This window comes from Vigna unguiculata, chromosome 6 (assembly GCF_004118075.2).
Source record: "Vigna unguiculata cultivar IT97K-499-35 chromosome 6, ASM411807v1, whole genome shotgun sequence".
NCBI lineage: Eukaryota > Viridiplantae > Streptophyta > Magnoliopsida > Fabales > Fabaceae > Vigna > Vigna unguiculata.
In genome coordinates, this window is record NC_040284.1 from 26,203,200 (window position 1) to 26,224,747 (window position 21,548).

Genomic DNA, 21,548 nt, shown 5'->3' on the forward strand with positions numbered 1-21,548 from the left:
AACTCTATTCTTCGTACACGTGGAGTAGTATAGAGACTTAAATGATAAATTATTATTACAAAGAAGTGGCTATATGCTTCAAATATTTTACGACTTTAAATTATAGATTTTTTTCTTTTTAAGAAATAACTCGAAAAACTTATCTTTGAATATTACAAAAACGTAGATGGTTATTATTTTTTTTTCAGATTAAATTCTTGACTTTTGGGGCATAATAATAAACTTGAAAGAATTAAATAAAGCATGAAAGCACGACTATTAAAGAGATGGAATGGATTTTGTTGCAGTCACGATCAAAAACCATTAGAAATTTTTAAAATTTGTTAAACAAAAGCACCCCGCTAACATATTAGTAAATATGGTTAAGTGCTGAGCACATCAATGCAACAAATTCTGAAATAGCTTATCGGTGAAAGGTTTTTAAACGCAGAGAATGAATTTTAAAAAAAAAAAAAACAGCACTTGTAAAGAGAATAAGCTAAAATATTTCTTACATAGAGAAAGACAGCTTTTACACTATTTTTTAAATTCCTAGTTTGACCTCTATAGCTATTCAAAACTCAATTTTAAACTTAAAAATAAAATTTTGAAATAAAAAACCTCCCTCTCATGTCTCTCCTTGGATTCTTCCTTTCTAATACTATAAACAACATAAAAAAAGTGCAAATTAACTTAAACCTCCTAACGTTTTTTCATATTAAACACAAATTATATCTTTTCTAGTTATATAACAATATCTCAATTGCTTTTAAAAAAAAAGTGATACTATTTATACATTACATCGTCTTCTTAATTATTTAAAGCAACATTACACTGCAAATCCTATAAAGAAATATTAGTATAACATAAAAAAATATTGGATTATACTATTGTAATATATGTATATGAACAGATTATTGATCTTTATAATACTTTAATAAATGTGTTTAAAATTAGGGTTAAATATGTTTTTGGTCCCTCAAGTTTCAGTGAAATTTGAAATCAGTCCCTCATCAAAATTTTTGACCAATTTAGTCTTTTATCTTTAAAAATGCGTGAATTTAGTCCTTTTAATCAAATTTTGTTAAGTTTATCTGATGTTTCAAGCGCATTTTATGATAATATTTGAATTATTTACGTTGTTTGACACATTTTCGCTTAAATATTAATTCAAATATTATCATAAAATACGTTTAAAATGTCAAATAAACTTAATAAAATTTGGTAAGAATGACTAAATCCACGCATTTCTAAAGATAAATGACTAAATTAGTATAAAATTTAAAAAAAAAAAACTAATTCCAAAATTCACTTAAACTTGAGGAACAAAATAACATATTTAACCCAAAAAAACTATTCATATTTAATTAATGATATGAATAGTAACGTGGGACAAAAAGCTATAAAGAAAGAGTATGATTGTGATTGATGGGGTAAATTTGTGATGGTATCACGCCTGAATGTGCTGGATGCCAGAGCAGCATAACTCTCGGGAAAAGGAAAATCCCTAACGGCTCCTCTGTGTTGGATCCATTATGTGACCGTTGCTGCCATCAACCCTTTTTCCAACCTTTCAAATTACTATATATTACCCTCACAGCCATCTCACCAGCATAAACATAGCATACACATTCACACACCTGTTTTTAGTTTCTATATTCTGGTTCATAACCTAGGTGTGTGTCTGTTTTCTTAGATCTTTCATTTACCCTTCTTAAGTATCTGGGTCTTCTCAGATTTTCATCTTTCATTTACCCTTTTCAACTATCTGGGTCTTCTCAAGTTTTCATCTTGTTTCCAATTGTAACCATGACTGCTGAGGTTATGGCTCAAGAGGAGACCCAGACAGCTGAGGTTGTTGCTGTTGCCGAGCCCCAGAAAGAGGAGAAGGTTGCTGGAGAAAATGTGGAACCAAAGGAATCATCTTTGGATGAAAAGAAGCCGGAAACGGTGGAGAAAAGCTCTTCTTACAAGGAAGAAAGCAACTTCCTTTCTGATCTCAAAGAGTTTGAAAGGAAGGCTTTGATTGAATTCAAGTCAAAGCTTGAGGAGGCTATCTTGGGAGGCACTCTTTTTGAGAAAGAAGAGCCAAAGAAGGAGGCTTCTGCTGAGAACGAGGCAGAAGAGAAGAATGACGCTGAAGAGAAGAAGGAGGGGAAAAATGTGGAGGTTGAGAAGAACGATGTGTGTCTTTGGGGAGTGCCCCTTTTGCCAAGCAAGGGAGCGGAAGGCATTGATGTGGTTCTGTTGAAGTTTTTGAGGGCTAGGGAGTTCAGAGTCAGTGATGCGTTTGAGATGCTGAAGAAGACCCTTAAGTGGAGGAAGGAATCAAATATTGATTCTTTAGTGGATGAGGTATTTGCCTCTGACTTGGCCTCTGCAGCTTGCATGAGTGGAGTTGATCATGAGGGTCACCCTGTTTGCTACAACATATTTGGTGCATTTGAAAGTGAGGAACTTTATCAGAAGACTTTTGGGACTGAGGAGAAGCGCAGTGAGTTCTTGAGATGGAGGTGCCAGATGATGGAGAAGGGTATTCAGAAGCTCAATTTGAAGCCTGGTGGCGTGTCTTCCTTGCTTCAAATCAATGACCTCAAGAACTCCCCTGGTATTTCAAACAAGGAGCTTAGAGTTGCCACAAAGCAAACTGTTGCAATATTGCAAGACAATTATCCTGAAATGGTGGCAAAAAATGTAAGTTCTTTGCCCTTTTTTCTCTTTTCCCTTTTTAACTGTTTTCTAAGCTACACTGCTCAGAATAAGCTGTTATTTTGATGATTATGAATGTGATTTCGTTTCATTGTAGATTTTCATCAACGTTCCTTTCTGGTATTATGCTCTCAACGCCCTTTTATCTCCCTTCTTAACCCAAAGAACAAAGAGCAAAATTGTGGTGGCTCGTCCTAACAAGGTCACTGAAACATTGACCAAGTATGTTCCCATCCCATCCATTAAATTAGCCATTTTGTTCATTGGATGTTTCATCAGCATCCCATTAATGATCTTAATTTCTTTGTACTCAAAAGGTACATTCCAATTGAGGAAATCCCAGTTCAATATGGTGGTTTCAAGAGGGAAAATGATGCTGAGTTCTCTTCCCAAGATGGTGCTGTCTCAGAACTCATTCTCAAGGCTGGATCAACTGCAACCGTTGAGATTCCTGCATTAGAGGTACTAACTTAGGTTTTATGTATTAATAGACAAAACATTGATACAATTTCATATAGGTGCTTTGCTTTTGGTTTACAATCAGAATTAAAGTTTTAAAGTAAACTTTGCATATGCAAGTTATTGAAGTTTAAAAGTAAAGTTTTTTATCAGAAAACAATGCCAAAGCACAAAGCACCTAAGGAACTTTATCAAAATTTATCATTATTTTTCATTTACTGGACTAAAGGATGTTTTTTATCTCAACAGGTTGGAAACAGTGTGTGCTGGGATTTGACTGTTCTGGGATGGGAGGTGAGTTACAAGGAGGAATTTGTTCCCAGTGATGAGGGTTCTTACACAGTTATTGTTCAAAAAGGAAAGAAAATGGGGTCACAAGAAGGGCCTATTAGGAACACTTTTAGGAACAATGAAGCAGGGAAAGTTGTGCTCACTATAGAGAACAACTCAAACAAGAAGAAGAGGGTGCTGTACCGTTACAAGAACACCACCAAGAGCTCCTTCTGAGTTGGCGTCTTAGAGACTGAAAATTCCTGAGCCATTCTTTCATTGTTATATTCATTGGTTTATATCATTTTTTTGCTCAAGAGTGAAATTGATTAAGAAAGTTTATTGATTTTTTCTGTGCCAATAATGTATCAAATATTTTGATGTAAATGTCAAGAGTGCCAATAATGTGTCTGCTTCAATTTTTAGCTTATGCATTTTTTAATTTTACTGATATTCTAATTTACAATTAGTTTTCCTAATGTTTAAGTTATTTGTTATATAGCAAAAGAAAAAAGAAGAGTCATTTTCAGTCAACTTTTGTTTTTTGGTGATGATTGATGGATACCCCTCGGAATTTTTATTCCACCATTGATTATATTACTTTTACATTAAACCATATAATTTATATTATAATTAAATATCTTGTTTTAATATTTATCAATAAAAGCCGTTGTAACGTCTTTTTTTTTTTAAATGAAGATATCAAAATGCTGTTTTACTCCTTTTAATATATGCTTCAGAAATTCTACGAAACAACTTTTTTAGCCAGACGGGTATTTTTTACAACTAAAATCAGCATTATTCAATTGTTTTAACATTAGGTTCGAATTACCCACCATCGAGAAAAAAAAAAATCAGAAGTTCAAACCGAGAAAATGCGTTATTTTTCAATTCTTTTCATGATTTTTCATGTTATAGTCATTTTTTATATTTCAATAATATTTTTTACACTGTGACTCTGCACAGCCTTTTTACGTGAAACCTGTTTAAAAAAAAAAATTAAGTGACTTTGAAAAGTACATACATTATCTGATAAACTCAATGATCGCTGTATGTCTGTCTAGCAAAACACAAATGCCTTGGGCCTTTAATAAAACATAAGTTGGGCCAAAAATTGTGCTACCCAAAACCACATCAAGTTTACCAATTGCTATCTACGTTCCCATGTTTTTTATCTGTACCCTATCTCTAAGTGAAAGACAATACCATTCAACTCCTTCCTATATCAGCACTCGAGTTTAAGTTTGCAACATCCAAAAATACTTGCTACAATTAATATGGTATTTGTCGGAAAAGTGTTGAAGTTGCATTTGTTAAAGCTAAGAGGTATTTTTATTTTTGCAAGGATAAATGCAATCGAGATTCACCATTTAAAGAAACACGCCAAGAACAAAGTACAACAATATTATACTTTCAAATTGTATTCAATATTCAAGGGTGTTTCTTACAAGAGAGTCTTATTTATAGCTTTTATTAGAGCTGTCCAAATCGGTCTGATTCATCATAGATTTATTATTTAGTAAGTTAACCTAATCCGACTCACTTATTATTAACAAGTCAAAAAAATTTTAATCCGGTTTGGCCTACCATAGGTTGGCTCACTGGCTCAATTTATTAAAAAAAAACATACAATTTTTTTTTCTTCAATTCCAAAAAAAACTAAATTATTATTGTGATTAAAATCTAAATAATTTTCAATACAATCCAAAATAATGTTAATCATAAATACAAATCAAAATCACAAAAATACTAGGTTTGCATTTGTCAACCCAATTCAACCCAAATACAAACAAGTTGTGTGAGTGTGACCTTTATATGTGGGTGGGTCAGTGAACCAATCCGATTTACTACGAGTTCAACTTGAATTAATCAGGTTCTTGATGGATCGGGTCAAAAATTAACCTTGTACTGAAATTTAATAAAAAATTTTAATCTAACCCAATTCGAACCCATGATAAATCAGATTAGTTTACGAAATTTGACTCACTTCGAGGTCTCTAGCTTTTACATTCAAACGAGAGCCATGAGAAAAATATTATAATGATTATATGAACATAAGTTTAATGATTACAATAACACACACAAATCTTATAATTACAGGAAGTTAGTTTTTAAATAATAATTTTTTGTTATCATCAATATTTTATTTAGTAAGAACATTAAACATATATAATTTTTACCTTATTAGTGTATCGAAGTATAACTATGAAATAATAAAATAAATATTTGAAATAATATAAATAGCTAAAATAAAATATATGATATAAATATTTGACTAATAACATCTTTATTTTTATCGTTATTCTTTTTTGTTTAGTAAAAAATTAAAAGTAATTTTTCTTATGTAAAATGTAAATTTTGTTTTTTTTTTAAAAAAAAGAGCCATGCCTTATGATAGGATGGGGAAAAAAAATCATGTTTTATGTATAAAAGAGGGAAAGAATAATTTCATAAATATTTTTTAGAATAAAATACAAATAGATATAAAATGGTATTTTTAGCAACGCTTAGGATCACACCAAATTTTCAACTAAATAAAAAAAATTTATAAACTACTGAAATGCAATGCCGTAGCTTAATGAATAAAAATGGAGCAGTACTTTTAAGAAGTCATTAATATCACGCCGATAACGAGTTTAAAGAAATTCATGTAGTTAACGTCGACATGACATGGCTAAAACAAGAATTTTTAATATAAAATGCACATATAAAATAATTAATTAAGGAAGTTAAGATATTGAAAAATCTCAACTTTAAATTGTGTATAAGAATTGATTTATATTTTTCACACTCTTATGTCATATTTTAATAAGTAGAAATATATCATAAATACCTTTTCTAACACATTTTTATCATCGAATTAAAATCTATTAAAAAATAAAAAAAAATAAAATCAACTTCTTGTTATAGGAATTTAACTCAAGACCTTAGTTGTAATCATTACAATCAACCACGTACCACTAGACAAAAAATTATAGCTAATAATCAAAACGTAAGTCTTTTTACTTAAGAGTGTAACAGCCAAAATATCACAATTTGATTATGACTCGGTTTATTTGAACTCTGTCACAGTACAATTGATGTCACATGCAACAATCTTTTTCTCAGCAATTGTCCTATTAAGAATCTCACTTGGATTGTGACTTGGTCTACTTAACCTTTGTCACAAAATAATTGTGCAACCTGCATCACTTCTTAATTATTTAGTCTCTTGACAATATTTTATAATTTTAAAAAATTTTAACAAATTGAAAAGAGTTTTTTTTTTTTTTTTTTTTTTATAAGAGGTTATTTGTAGCTATGATTGATATCGTGTGTTTAATTTAGTCAACTTTGGTAATCAGTAACAGTTTTTGATGTGTTGGTAAGGCTTAGGCAAATTCAAACACGCACACATAAGTTTACGTACTCACTTCACTTTTCAATACAAATCTAAATTCAACTCTCCAAACATGACTTTCTTCTGTAATAAATTAATATATATTATCTCAAACAAATGCTTATTTGACCACCAAATTTAATGAATTCTAAGAAATTCCACCACCTGATTTCAGCAAAATAAATATTAAATTTGATCATCACTCAGATTGTGAGGCCAAAGTAAAATAATAGGGACACGTAATCCTCATCGATATCATTAGTTTCACTCCCTTTCTCTACAATAGAAATCCAGAATTCGTAATCTAGAAAAAATAATATTTATGCAAATGGATCCCTTTCTCATGACAATGCATTGAATGAAAATCTATATATTATGAAATTTTAAATATTGAATCATTCTAAAATTAATATAAAAAATGTTTAATAATTTAAATGTAAATGTCGACATTTTTACGTTGACATTAATAAAGATGAGATAGATGACACAAGAAAAAGGAAGAAAGAAAAGGTAAACGAAAGGAGAAAGATAATATGAAAGAGGTTGAACAATGGGAAAGGGAGAGACAAATGCAAGAATAAGGAGACATTGAGACATTGATGTGAGTAAAAATATATACCGTTAAATTTAACGCAAAATTATAATTCATTTTTATTTAAAATTTTGATATATTTTTAAATTTTAAAAATGAATAAATATAATTTTTTTAACTCAATTATATTAAATATTTTTTATGTGTTAAAGACATTTTTCAGCTGACATTGAAGTAGAAACATGTCAAATGATTTATTTAATTCAAATACTAGTATAAAATATATTTGACATGTTAAAATTATTTATTATAATTGGATTAAAGTAACTATGCATTAATTTTTTTTAATTTGGAGACTAGAATGCATCGAAGTTTCAGATAAAAACGAACTCCTCAATTTATTATCAAAATTTAAGAACTAAAAATATATCTAAATAAAAAATAAAAAATTGTTTTAAATCAAATGATGTGAGAACATAAAAAAAAAAAAAAAACTAGATTAAAAAAGAGGGAATAAAGCATGAGAAGACCACGTGAAAACTCATGAAGTTCCTATTTATTTTAATGATGTCATGTTTAATAAAAGGACGAGATAAATCATATATTACTCCTTACCAAGATGAAGTCAAATAACTAACAATGTTTCGAGAATCTAAAATTCAAAATTGTTATTAACATCCAAATTTTATGATAATAAATACTTAAATCAATAATTCTGTTAGAAAAAATTAGACTGAAATTAAATACAATAAAGTCTCCTATCAAAAACCATAAAATCTTAACGAGATAGAATCTTAGAAATATAATAGTCTTAATAAAAAGGATTTAAATAATTTTAGTGATACGATACGACATACACACATTTAATTCAATTGATTATTTTATATTTTTCTATCTCTAATGTGGTATTAAAGTTAATATGAATTCCTAGACAAGTTTAATTTTCTAGACAATATTGAATCATCGATATGAGAGATGTGTACAGAAATCTCGTATTAAGTAAATATTTAACTAAATTATATAATATATAAATAAATATAAATATCATTTTACTAAATTAATTTTATAAACTAAAATAAAATTAATATAAATTACAAGATAACGTTAAAGACTCTTCTAAACAACAGCATAAAATATAAATATAAAATAATTCATTAAAATAAATGTGTGATTTACATAAAAGAAAAAAAAAAGGTTGTATACAATACCAAACATACTATCGTGCTCAATAAAAAATAAAATAAAATAATTTATTATATATAATATCTAAAACCAAAATAAGCAATTATATATAATATATATAGTATGTAAATGTACTTTATTAGATATTTTCAAATTAAAAAATAAATCTTACTGATTTCCGACGGTAATAGGAAAACTTCATGAATTTGGTCCTGTAATGTAAGCAATATGGATGAATAACACTTGTAACAAAGTTTATAAGAATATCTACTACGATATTTTGATAAGTTAGTTTTAGCTTATTTTCATAAAAAATAATCATATAGAACATCAAAAGTTTATGCATGTTATGCCGAACATTGTGTAACAAATCAAATGTTTAAACAATTTTAGTACATGACATTTGAAGTCTTGTGTTGCGGCCTTATCGGTCTCAGTTTGCAACTTTTCTTCAATCACCGATTATTTGTTGTCTGTGGAAGTAGTTCATGGATCTTTTAAGTGGCGCCCGCATATGAAACTTCTTGGATTTAAACTAGATAAATGGAAACTTCTGTTTCAAAAACTTTCTGGCGTTTTTAATCAACATTATTGTCAACGTTTATCTTTAGCATTACAATGTAAACCATGTTAAAAATATCTATTAAAGAATTTTATTTATTTATTTATTTACTGATATAACACACCTCATGCAAATACTCTTGCTTGATCAAAAATATGTTTTGAGCTCACACGCTATTTTGTTAATATATCCGAAAAATTATATGTGAAAGTGAAACTGGCATATATTAGTCGGCTTATTTCCAAAAGTCTACTGCAGGAAGAGTATAGAACATTTAATTCAGTAAAGATAAATAAATAAATTAAAGAACCTTTTATAATTATTTATGCGAAAATTTTGACGTGTTTGATTTCACATGAGATATTACAGAATAAGGGCAATCATATTTAGCAAGGTCAAAGAATGATTGAGTTACGTTATCTATTTCGTATATATGGAAAATATTTGTAGGTAACCATATTCATCTTCTCATTTGTCTTTGACGCTTTCTTCCTCCACAGGTTTCCATTATAAAATCCAATGTAGATCATGCTCAATAATACAAACACTAAAAACTTGTCTTCTTTGTTACTCTAGCACCACCATTAGATATCCAAAAATGGAAGCTCTTTCTCTTCCTAGAATACTACTATCACTATTTTCCATTGCTGTGTTACTTTCTACAGTTGCACACCCAGCTTCAGCTGCAAATTCATCTCACAACACTTTTCTTCATTGCCTTGTAAATTATTCAGAACCCTCTCACCCCATAACTTCAGCCATTTTCACGCCAACAAACGCTTCATTCTCCTCGGTCTTGGACGCTTATGTCAGAAACCTTCGTTTCAACACCTCCACAACCCGAAAGCCATTCCTTATAATAACTGCATTGCATGTATCCCATATACAAGCATCCATCATTTGCGCTCAGAAGTACAACTTGCAAATGAAAATTCGAAGTGGAGGCCATGACTATGAGGGTGTGTCCTACGTGGCTGAGGTCCCTTTCTTCATCCTTGACATGTTCAATCTCCGAACGATTGAAGTCGACATAGACACTGAAACCGCTTGGGTACAAGCTGGCGCAACGCTTGGTGAAGTTTATTACAGAATTGGTGAGAAGAGTAAAATTCATGGTTTTCCAGCGGGGGTTTGTCCCACTGTTGGTGTAGGAGGCCACATAAGTGGTGGTGGCTATGGTAATATGATGAGAAAATACGGTCTCTCAGTGGATAATGTTGTTGATGCAGAAATAGTTGATGTTGAAGGTAGATTGCTTGATAGAAAATCTATGGGTGAAGATCTGTTTTGGGCCATCACAGGTGGTGGTGGATCTAGCTTTGGTGTGGTATTATCCTACAAAATAAAGCTTGTTCGAGTTCCTGAGGTGGTGACTGTTTTTAGAGTAGAGAGTACCGTGGAGAAAAACGCCACTGATATAGTTTATAACTGGCAGCATGTTGCACCAACTATCGACAACGACCTTTTCATTAGACTTATATTGGACGTTGTAAACAGTACACAGAATGGAAAAAAGACTGTAAGAGCTTCTTTCGTAGCTCTATTCCTTGGTGACTCCAAAAGCCTTGTTTCTCTCTTGAATGAGAAATTCCCTGAGTTGGGTTTGAAGGAATCTGACTGCATCGAAACCAGTTGGCTTCGTTCGGTGCTGTTTTGGACAAACATCAACATTACAACACCTGTTGAGGTTTTACTTGATAGACAGCCACAATCACCTGTGAACTACTTGAAAAGAAAATCTGACTATGTAAAAGAACCAATTTCCAAAGAGGGTTTTGAAGGACTTTGGAAGAAGATGATCGAGTTGGAGGATACATTGTTTCAATTCAATCCTTATGGTGGAAGAATGGCTGAGATTCCATCAACATCAACTCCTTTCCCTCATCGAGCAGGGAATCTATGGAAGCTTCAATACCAAGCTAATTGGAATCGGGCAGGGAAAGAGGTAGCAGATCACTACATAAACTTGACAAGAGTACTTCATAAGTATATGACTCCTTTTGTCTCCAAGAATCCAAGAGAGGCTTTTTACAATTATAAGGACCTTGACTTGGGAATTAACCACAATGGTAAGAACAGTTATGCTGAAGGAAAAGTTTATGGAGTGGAGTATTTCAAAGATAACTTTAACAGGTTGGTTGAAATAAAGACCAAGGTTGATCCTCATAATTTCTTTAGGAATGAACAAAGCATCCCTACGCTCCCACGGAGTTAGGATAATAGCAAATAAAATGTCATTAATGTTTGTAGTTTGTTGATTACTTTGTTTATTATAATGTAGTGGAAATAAGTGGGTTAAGAAACTATGTTGGTTTGCTGTTAAATTATGAAATGTATTGTTTTTTAATTATGTACCTATTGTATGTTATTTGAACAGTCATATAATTTGAGATGCAGTTTTAGTAAAAGTCTTCTTTAAAATATTGAATTTATTGACTTATGATTGTGTAAAAGGCTAGACAATGAAAAACAAAAATCATATTTAAAGAATAGTTAATTATTATAAGTGGTGTTACTTTAGATAATAAATGAAACAATTGAAATATTATTGACGTTAAAAAAATGTGGAGATGAAGGAGAGATTTACAATTAGGGTTGGAAAAGACAAATATGGTAATGAGACGGGTGCATCATGAAGCAGAAGATAAAAGAAGCCAAACGTAATAGTTGAAAATAATAAAATTTAAATTTAATTTTAATTTGGAAAGGGATAAAATTATTTAATTATCTTAAAAAAATTGAATTGAATCAAAATAACAAATTCAAGAATTCTAAAAAAATTCTCAAGAGGATGACTTTTCACAAACATTAACATGGGTCCTTTTGATTGTCATGTGACACAATACCGACACATGAACACGTTTTAAGAAAATCAATAAATAGAATTAAAAAATTATAAAGAAATTAAATAAAAATCTTAACTTGTGACTTATATATTTTTAACATATTAGTATGGGTGGAAATGATCAAATTTAAAATGTTTCACTACACTTAATAAGTGTCACACGTGGTTTAGAAATTAAGATCACGTATAGTTTAAATATTTCTTTCTCCATCAAATCTTTAAGACGTTTTTTAAAAACAAAATTATAATAGAGTTTCACACTAATACGACAAAATTGACTTGTATCGGATCAGAACAATACCTGTATGTGAGTACAACAACTCTTCTTATCCTCAACTAGAAGTATTGAAAACATAAAACATAATTTAAAAATAAAAATCTAATTGAGAAATCAATTCAAAACTTTCATAGAAAATAGAGATAAAAACGTAATTAAACCAACAGTATTTAAAGACAAAAACAAATAAAATTTCTATTTTTCAATTGTATATCAAAATGAAATTTCGTGCAATGGAGGGATAATCCCCCTTAGTCAATAGTAAGATCTATTCCTATGGAATTTATTTTGATGAAAGCAATTTTTTTTTATTACTATAAGAATTTATTACTATAAGAAGGATTTGACGGGTAAATTTACAGATCTGGGTTAGTTTGAAATGCATTTTATAAATCTGGGTCGGTTGACGAAAAATTTACACAAAAACATAAAGTCGTTAAGATGCAGAACGAACATCATCTTAAATCGTTATGATTATCAATATTTTTTTCATAAAATATTAAAAAAGTGAAAACCGTTACCACTCATAATGACTTCTAATACAGAAGCCGTGATGCAAAACCATGCAAAACGATGCAAAACTAAAACCTAGGACCTAACTGTTTTGATTTTTTAATTTTTTTAATATTTTGTTTTTTCTAATTTATAGGCACAAAGACTTGAAAAAATTAGAAAATTAATTAAAAAACACTTAAAAAATATGAAAAATAGTAATATAAAATTTTTTACATTTTTTTTATTTTAGTTTTTAATATTAAGTTTTTATTTTTAAATTACAGACACGTTTTTGACTTAAAAATTAGAAAATTACTAAAAAGATATGAAAATTAATAGTATGAAAAAGTTTTAAAATTTTAAATTACTTTTTTAATAAATTAATCTGAATATTATTTTTTATTAATTTTCAGATCTTTTAAGTGTTTTATTAATTAATTTTGTAATTTTTTTAATTAACTAATATAAAAATAACAATTAAGTAATATTAAAACAATTAACTACAATTAAATAATAGAAAAAATATAATGTCGTTGACCGCTCTAACCGTTTGTGTTTTTCTTAATTAATTTTTGTAATTTTTAAAAGTTAAAAACGCACATTTTAAAAAAATAAATATAAATCAATCGTTAGGATTAGTAACGTTTTTAGCTCAAAGCCTATTACTTTGATTGTTAAAGTCTTTATTGATGGTCACGGTTTCACTTTTTTAAATTTTGTCAGAAAGTCATAACAATTTTGTTTAGTGTGATGTATCGACTTCACCCATTTTATGTAATTTTCGAGTCAACTAACCCAGATTTGTAAAATAGGTTTGAAACTGACCCACATTTGTAAATTTGCCGACGTTACTTTAAAAATATTTGCATGTTGTTTTTGCAATTCAAAATGTTAGAATTTGTTGAATTGTTGCAGTACTTCTCGAGAAATAAAACTGAGAGAGCTGGTGATTTGTTGGTGCTACTGCTGATAGTCAGATACTGGGCGCTGCTGCTGCTGCTGTTGCAGATTTTCTGTTCTTCAATTCGTCTCTTGCATGTGCTGCTGCTGCACCATTAATTCTTCAAAAACCATCCACATAATTAAATAACTTGTAAAATTACCATATTTTGTCATAAGCGCCTGCATAAACGCTTGTTATCATATAACTGAATATTTAACTCTTCATTGATATATATAATCGTGCAAACTTTACTTGATAAAAAAAAAAATTTGAAGCTTATTTGTATTTATAATTTTTCGGAACCCAAATAATGTAGAAGTGAAACTGGACGATGAATGATAAAAATAAAATTGTATGCGAAAACTGTGATTTGGATTACGAAAAATATGAAGAATCTTAATTTCCAGGATGCTTATAAATCCAATACAGATCATGCCGAATGGAATCACTAAAGACCCTTTTCTTTGTTATATTATCAAACAAGAGCATTCGAAAAAGCAACAATGGAAGTCATTCCTTCTCATAGAATACAACCATCCTTATTTCTCATCACTGTCTTGCTTTCTGTGATTGAATTTTCAGCTTCAGCTGCAAATTCAACAACACCCAACACTTTTCTTCGTTGTCTTTTAAATCATTCAGAGTCCTCTCACCCCATACATTCAGCAATCTTTACAATAAACAACCACTCATTCTCTTCTGTGTTGCAGGCCCAGATAAGAAACCTTCGTTTCAACACCTCCACCACCCAAAAACCATTCCTTATAGTAACTGCATTGCATGTATCCCATGTACAAGCATCCGTTATCTGTGCCAAAAAGCACAAATTGTTGATGAAAATTCGTAGTGGTGGCCATGACTATGAAGGGGTCTCTTACGTGGCTGGAGATCCATTCTTCATCCTTGACATGTTCTCACTCCGATCCATTGAGGTTGACATAGACGACGAGACCGCTTGGGTTCAAACTGGTGCAACGCTTGGAGAAGTTTATTATCGAATTGGTGAGAAGAGTAAAATTCACGGTTTCCCAGCAGGGGTTTGTCCCTCTGTTGGAGTGGGAGGTCACATAAGTGGTGGTGGCTACGGCAATATGATGAGAAAATATGGTCTCACAGTAGATAATGTTATTGATGCACAAATGGTTGATGTTGAAGGTAGATTGCTTGATAGAAAATCCATGGGGGAAGATCTCTTTTGGGCCATCACAGGTGGTGGAGGATCTAGCTTTGGCGTCATCATTGCCTACAAAATAAAGCTAGTTCGAGTTCCAGATACAGTCACTGTTTTTAAAGTTGCAAAAACCCTCGAGGAAAATGCTACTGATATAGTCTATAAATGGCAGCATGTTGCATCAGCTATCAGTCACGACCTTTTCATTAGACTTATCTTGGACGTTGTAAACGATACACAAAAAGGAACAAAGACCGGAAGAGCAACATTCGTAGCTTTATTCCTTGGTGACTCGAAAAGCCTTGTTTCTCTCTTGAGTGAAAAGTTTCCTCAATTGGTTGTGAAGCAATCTGATTCTATTGAAACAAGTTGGCTTCGTTCTGTGTTGTTTTTCGCAGACATCAACATTTCAGAACCTGTTGAGATTTTGCTTGACAGACAACCAAAATCACTCATATACTTGAAAAGGAAATCTGATTATGTAAAGAAACCAATTTCCAAAGCAGGGTTGGAAGGGATTTGGAAGAAGATGATCGAGTTGGATAATACAGTAAAATTATATTTCAATCCTTATGGTGGAAGAATGTCTGAGATTCCATCAACAGCAACACCTTTCCCTCATCGAGCTGGGAACCTATGGAAGATCCAATACCAAGCAAATTGGAATGAGGCAGGGAAACAGTTTGTTGACCATTACATAAAGATGGCAAGAGTACTTCACAACTACATGACTCCTTTTGTCTCTAATAATCCAAGACAAGCTTTCTTCAATTATAGGGACTTTGACTTAGGAATTAACTACAATGGTATGAACAGCTACACCGAAGGAAGAGTTTACGGAGTGAAGTATTTCAAGAATAACTTCAACAGGTTAGTTGAAATAAAGACCAAGGTTGATCCTCATAATTTCTTTAGGAACGAACAAAGCATCCCTACACTACCTCACGTGAAGAGTTAGAAGAATGGTGAACCTAAATGTATTGGTACAAATGTTTTGCGAACAATGAGAATCAACCTTGTGTTTGAACTTGTGTTTGGATTTCAACAATTTCTTTAAATTGAAATACTTGATAACTCAATTATTTGTAATTGAATTTTTGTCATTTCTTAAATTTCAATTTTTTTAATAAAACAATTTAATTTCTGTTTTACGACAAACTTTACACTAATTTTGAATTTTATTTAATTTAGTTCGACCTTTAATTTGTTACGACTCGTTTTTTATTTTTGGTTCAAGTCGACCTTCGACTCGACTATAAACTTTCGGCCCAACTCGAGCTGGTTTGTCTCGGTCTTTGGTTCGACTTAGGCCTGCCTGACCCAACCTTTGGCCCGACCTGGGCTGGTCAGCTAGACTTTTGACCTAGACCAACTAGTCACAACCTTCTGCTTAGTCCAACTCGACTTTTTGGACCTGTAGACTTTTTTTGTCCTAACCGGAGAGCAATTCCACAACAATTTTCTTCCTTTTTAAGTGAATTTCAAATTCTTCTATTTTAGTTACTTGAAATACAGTATTAAAATCCTTAATTTCAATTTCTTATTAATTAGAATTTTAAATTCTCTAAATAAATGAATTATTCTCTTAAACTGCCTCAACCAAACACACTATAAAAATGTTTTGTTATAAGTCTCTAATCGACTGAATACTTACGGAAATTCTAAATAATATTAATGTGACTCTTTATATTTAATTTCTTATAGAATTTCTAAGTCTTACTTTTTTGGAGCACACAAAACAAGTAAGCTAAAATGTAAAGAAATTATCCACATTTGATTTTAAATTTTATATCTTTGAAGTTTTGTGTGTACCATTATTAAATTGATCTCAAGAGTTGCAGATCTTGAAAAACGACACAAACAATACTTCAGTATCCAATAACATGATTGATAACAATGTCCAAGTTCTTTATTAGAAGGAGAAGAGTATGATTTGTACTAAGTATGAAGTTCAAACTAATATAGTTGTAGCCCATGCATTACAAGAAAGAAAAAAAAATTATATACGTTGTAGTTTTTAGGACAAATAATATATAAGTACAAAGGTTAAATATGTTTGTGGTGCCTTAACTTTAAGGAAAAATTGGAATTAATTCATCTTCGAAATTTTGAACTGATTGAATCCCCATTTTTAGAAATGTATGGATTTAGTCCTTTTAAGTAAATTTTATTAAGTTTATTTAACGTTTTAAACACATTTTATAATAACATTTGAGTTATTTACATCATTTGACATATTTTCACTTCAATATCCACTAAAAAATGTGTTTAAAACTTCAAATAAACTTAACAAAATTTGGTTAAAAAACTAAATTCACGCATTTCTAAAATTGGATGGCTAAATTGGGTCAAACTTTCAAATAAAGACTAATTCCAAATTTTAACAAAAGTTAAGAGATAAAAACATATTTAATCCTAAGTAAAATTATGCATAAACCTATATTTTCTTACATAATTTTTTGTTAGATGCATTGCCTTGATTTTTTTTTATGAGTTTTTTAATAACTCAACTGTGTTAAATCTCACTAGTGTTCCCTTCAAATAACATACAAGAGCAAGAAGAGTTAAAGAAATGTTGCAATTGGTACATACAAATTAATGTATATGGTTATATCCAAAAACTCCTTTAGGTGGTTAGAATAGATACTTTATTTTATTTACAGGCATAATTTAGGTAAATTATTTTTTTATTGATGATTTGACTTAGTGGAAATAACAAAGTGTTCTTGATAAATGAATGTCTAAGAAAAGTTTATCTTGAATGAATGTCTAACAAAATAAATTAGTTTGAGTATCAAAATCTAGTGATATTAAAGATGTAATAATTGTGAAGTAAAACTTGAAAATGAAAATTCGGATTTTTTTTGTTGAATTTTTTTATCTCATCTATATTATGAGTCTTTAAAATACACTTATTTGATATTAAAAGAAGAGTTCAAATTTGAAAAAAAAAAACACACTTGAAAGAAAATTATGCAAAAAGATATTGAAATAAGACAAATTTTAGCAATATATTAATGGGAAGAATATTGAATAATATTATAAAAAGTGTTTAATGAAGATTAAATATTTATTTAAGACATTTGAAAAATATTTAGCAATATTAATGTAACCTTTCATAATAGTTATAAGTGTTATGATATTATAGCTATTAGGATGACAGGTATGAGGCGAAGGAGTTTCCTTATTAATATTAGGAATAAAAAGTTATTATCTCCTTATTATTAATAATATTAATTGTAAAATTAAAACTCTTAAATAAAATTAATAATAATAATAATTATTCTTAAACTTTTTAAATAATTAATAATAATAATAATTATTATTATTATATTAATAATAATAATTATTATTATTATATTAATAATAATAATTATTATTATAAGTATTATAATTACTAGCGTAAACACAGGCGCAATCGCGTCTGTGTGAATACATTTTTTAAATATGCATAATATTATATTAATAGATGATAATATTGTAATGTTATCAAGTTAATATATAAATTAAAATTATATTTATTAAAAGTAAAATAAAATATATAAGAACAGACCAAAAAATAACCATTGATAAATAAAGAAGAAGAGAAGAAACAAAGACATCTGATTTTATAAAAAGTTTGTAAAAGTAACAGTCAATTTTTAAAAATTTAATAAATATATTTTTATGTTTAACATATTCGTTATAATTTATGTTAGACTTTTTTTATAACATCCCATTCAAATGAGTGCCAACTTTAAGTACTTGCAATTCCATACAATCAAGCACAACCCACAACCATAATTCTTACACCAAAATCCCCAAAAAAAATTATTATCACGAAACCAAAATCATTGCAGTAATGCGTGACACATTTCTCAACCTACAGACATCTAATCGACGACCCAACCGATAAAACCATAAAATATCATGTTATGAACCACATGTCAAATTTTGAGCTCAATCCAACGGTTAATGAGTCGGGAAAGTCAATTTTACTAAAACTGTGCGTATCAGAAAAACACACAGTCGCCCAGCGACCCAGGGCACTCGCCCAACGACTGTGCGACGCAGCAGAATACGAAAAATAACGTCAAATATAGTTTCATGAATATTTGAACCCCTAACTCAAAAATATACCAAAAATTCCCAATCTTTTCTCATATTTTACAAAACATTAATCACATCAAATAGAAATAACGTGAAACCCTAGCTTCCCTTACCTGAAAAATGACTAATATTGGACTTCGAATCTTAAGCCAGCGAAACCAGTAGCTCCAAGGACAAATTTATGAACTGAAACAGTAACACGACAAAGGAAATTGCATTCACACAGTGAGTCCCGACATAAACCACGAAAACAACTTAGAAAGCTAGGTTCGAGAACTAACTTACGTGAACAGGAGACGGAGGTCGAGTTCACTTGAACTTGGGTAGATCTCCAAACCCTAGCAGAGGGTATGTGGAGAGAAAATGGGTGAGTTAGGACACTGATTTTTTAAAATGACTTGCAATTAAGGGACCTTGACTGCTTTAGGGGCCTTGGCACCCTATGAGCCAGCCTTTAGGTCCAACAATGTGGTAGCCCTTAACATTAGGTACTCAATAAAAGTGGGTGTTACATTTTTTGTATTATTTGTCATCATATCTTCAAAATATACTAAATATCAATTTTAATATTTGAAAATATATTAAAAAAATTAAAATACCTTAATCAATACATTGTTAATATTTAATATAAGATAGGATAAAAATAAATCCAGATTTTTTATTAAAATTTTTGGTGCCATCTTCTGTTCTGCTAAATATTAAAAATATATTATATTAATATTTAAAAAAAATTAATAAATATTTTAAAATTTTTAAATCAGTCATCTTCGATATATTTTGAAATCACAGTAAAATAAAGTTCAGAAGACCATTAAAGTGAGAAAACCCATAGAAGAGAGAATCTAGTTTCGTCATCAGTCCATTTCATAGCATGCTATGCGAATCACGTTTCGCTCTTACAGCCAAAAGCGTCGCTTTCGGTAAGACAGTGAAACTGAAACAAATGTACCAGGTTTTTAAGAGATAATAATAAATCTCAAATTATAATCAAGATTTTATTAAAATAAATATAATATTAAATAATTTATCTAATAAAAAATATTTTATTCTAAAACTAGAATGAATTACGTAGTGATTAGAATTAAAACACATGTGCGGTTAAGAAATTAAAACGCCATGGTTGAAGAGTTCTAGCTTCTTATGTTATGTGCGTTCCCACGTAGAAGTCCTCAACCCCTACAATGGAACTGCTTTCTTCTACAACACTACTTCCAATTCTTCTGTGCCTTTCTCTTCTTTCTTCATATTTTGCTCCAAATTCAGCTGACAACACTTTTGTTCACTGCCTTGTGAATCAATCTGAGTCCTCTCACCCCATATCTGCAACAATTTTCTCACAAAACACTTCTTCATTCTCTTCAGTTCTGCAAGCCTACATCAGAAACCTTCGTTTCAACACCTCCACAACCCCTAAGCCATTCCTCATTATCACCCCATTCGATGTTTCCCATGTCAAAGCAGCAGTTGTTTGTGCCAAAAAACACAACTTGTTGATGAAAATTCGCAGTGGTGGCCATGACTACGAAGGGGCGTCTTACGTGTCTTCAAAGCCATTCTTCCTTCTTGACATGTTCAATCTCCGATCTATCGAGATTGACATTGAATCTGAGAGCGCCTGGGTCCAAGCTGGTGCAACGCTTGGCGAAGTTTATTATGGAATTGCTGAGAAGAGTAAAACCCATGGTTTTCCAGCAGGGGTTTGTCCCACTGTTGGGGTTGGTGGTCACATTAGTGGTGGTGGTTATGGCAATCTCATGAGAAAATACGGCACTGCAGTGGACAATGTTGTTGACGCACAAATAGTGGATGCTCAAGGTAGATTGCTTAACAGAAGAACCATGGGTGAAGATCTCTTCTGGGCTGTTAAAGGTGGCGGTGGAGGAAGCTTTGGTGTGATACTTGCGTACAAAATAAAACTAGTTCGAATTCCCGAGAAGGTAACTGTTTTCAAAGTGGGTAAAACCTTGGAGCAAAACGCCACCAACATAGTCTACAATTGGCAGCATGCAGCCCCTAGCATTGACAATAACCTTTTCATTAGGCTCATCTTGGAGGTGGTAAACGGCACAGAAGTTGGAACGAAGACTGTGAGAGCTACCTTCATAGCCCTCTTCCTTGGTGACTCCGAAAGCCTTGTTTCTGTCATGAAGGACAAGTTTCCTCAACTGGGTTTGAAGGAGTCAGATTGCATTGAAACAAGCTGGCTTCAATCTGTGATGTTTTGGGACAACATAGACATTGCAACCCCGGTCGAGATTTTGCTCGAGAGACAACCTCAGTCTTTGAAGTACTTGAAAAGGAAATCTGACTATGTGAAGAAGCCAATTTCGAAGGAGGGTTGGGAGGGGATTTGGAAGAAGATGATTGAGTTGGAAAAATCAGTGATGTTTTTCAATCCTTATGGTGGAAGAATGGCTGAGATTCCATCAACAGAAACTCCTTTCCCTCACCGAGCTGGGAACCTATGGAAGATCCAATACCAAGCAAATTGGTTTGAGGCAGGGGAAGAGGTAGCACAACACCACATGAAGCAGCTAAGAGAACTTTACAAATACATGACACCCTTTGTCTCCCAAAACCCAAGACAAGCTTTCATGTGTTACAAGGACTTGGATTTGGGCACCAACCACCACGGTTTTCTTGGCTACCTTAAAGG

General features: G+C 30.9%; 4 protein-coding genes across 4 annotated transcripts in view; all 4 read left to right on the forward strand.

Annotated features, from left to right (window-relative positions):
- Positions 1-1,468: 1,468 nt before the first annotated feature.
- Positions 1,469-3,836, forward strand: LOC114188978 (patellin-4). The gene is made up of 4 exons (XM_028077667.1): positions 1,469-2,673; positions 2,786-2,910; positions 3,006-3,150; positions 3,397-3,836. Exons 1-4 carry the CDS (start codon positions 1,789-1,791, stop codon positions 3,652-3,654), a joined length of 1,413 nt encoding a protein of 470 aa, XP_027933468.1. The 5' UTR covers positions 1,469-1,788; the 3' UTR covers positions 3,655-3,836.
- Positions 3,837-9,543: 5,707 nt separating this feature from the next.
- Positions 9,544-11,480, forward strand: LOC114186924 (berberine bridge enzyme-like 8). Its single transcript, XM_028075003.1, has one exon. It carries the CDS (start codon positions 9,671-9,673, stop codon positions 11,285-11,287), a length of 1,617 nt encoding a protein of 538 aa, XP_027930804.1. The 5' UTR covers positions 9,544-9,670; the 3' UTR covers positions 11,288-11,480.
- A 2,615-nt stretch (positions 11,481-14,095) lies between these two features.
- Positions 14,096-15,797, forward strand: LOC114189232 (berberine bridge enzyme-like 8). Its single transcript, XM_028077952.1, has one exon. It carries the CDS (start codon positions 14,136-14,138, stop codon positions 15,759-15,761), a length of 1,626 nt encoding a protein of 541 aa, XP_027933753.1. The 5' UTR covers positions 14,096-14,135; the 3' UTR covers positions 15,762-15,797.
- A 4,192-nt stretch (positions 15,798-19,989) lies between these two features.
- Positions 19,990-21,548, forward strand: part of LOC114187440 (berberine bridge enzyme-like 8) — a 2,024-nt gene continuing 465 nt past the window's right edge. Inside the window, exon 1 of the mRNA XM_028075702.1 lies at positions 19,990-21,547. Coding sequence (XP_027931503.1) covers positions 20,074-21,547 — 1,474 coding nt within the window. The 5' untranslated portion in view covers positions 19,990-20,073. The remainder of the gene's footprint in view (position 21,548) is intronic.

Coding starts and splice junctions, on each gene's coding strand:
- LOC114188978 (XM_028077667.1), top strand. CDS start 1,789: ATGACTGCTGAGGTTATGGCTCAAGAGGAGACCCAGACAGCTGAGGTT. Junction 2,674..2,785: donor CTGAAATGGTGGCAAAAAAT/GTAAGTTCTTTG, acceptor GTTTCATTGTAG/ATTTTCATCAACGTTCCTTT. Junction 2,911..3,005: donor GTCACTGAAACATTGACCAA/GTATGTTCCCAT, acceptor TGTACTCAAAAG/GTACATTCCAATTGAGGAAA.
- LOC114186924 (XM_028075003.1), top strand. CDS start 9,671: ATGGAAGCTCTTTCTCTTCCTAGAATACTACTATCACTATTTTCCATT.
- LOC114189232 (XM_028077952.1), top strand. CDS start 14,136: ATGGAAGTCATTCCTTCTCATAGAATACAACCATCCTTATTTCTCATC.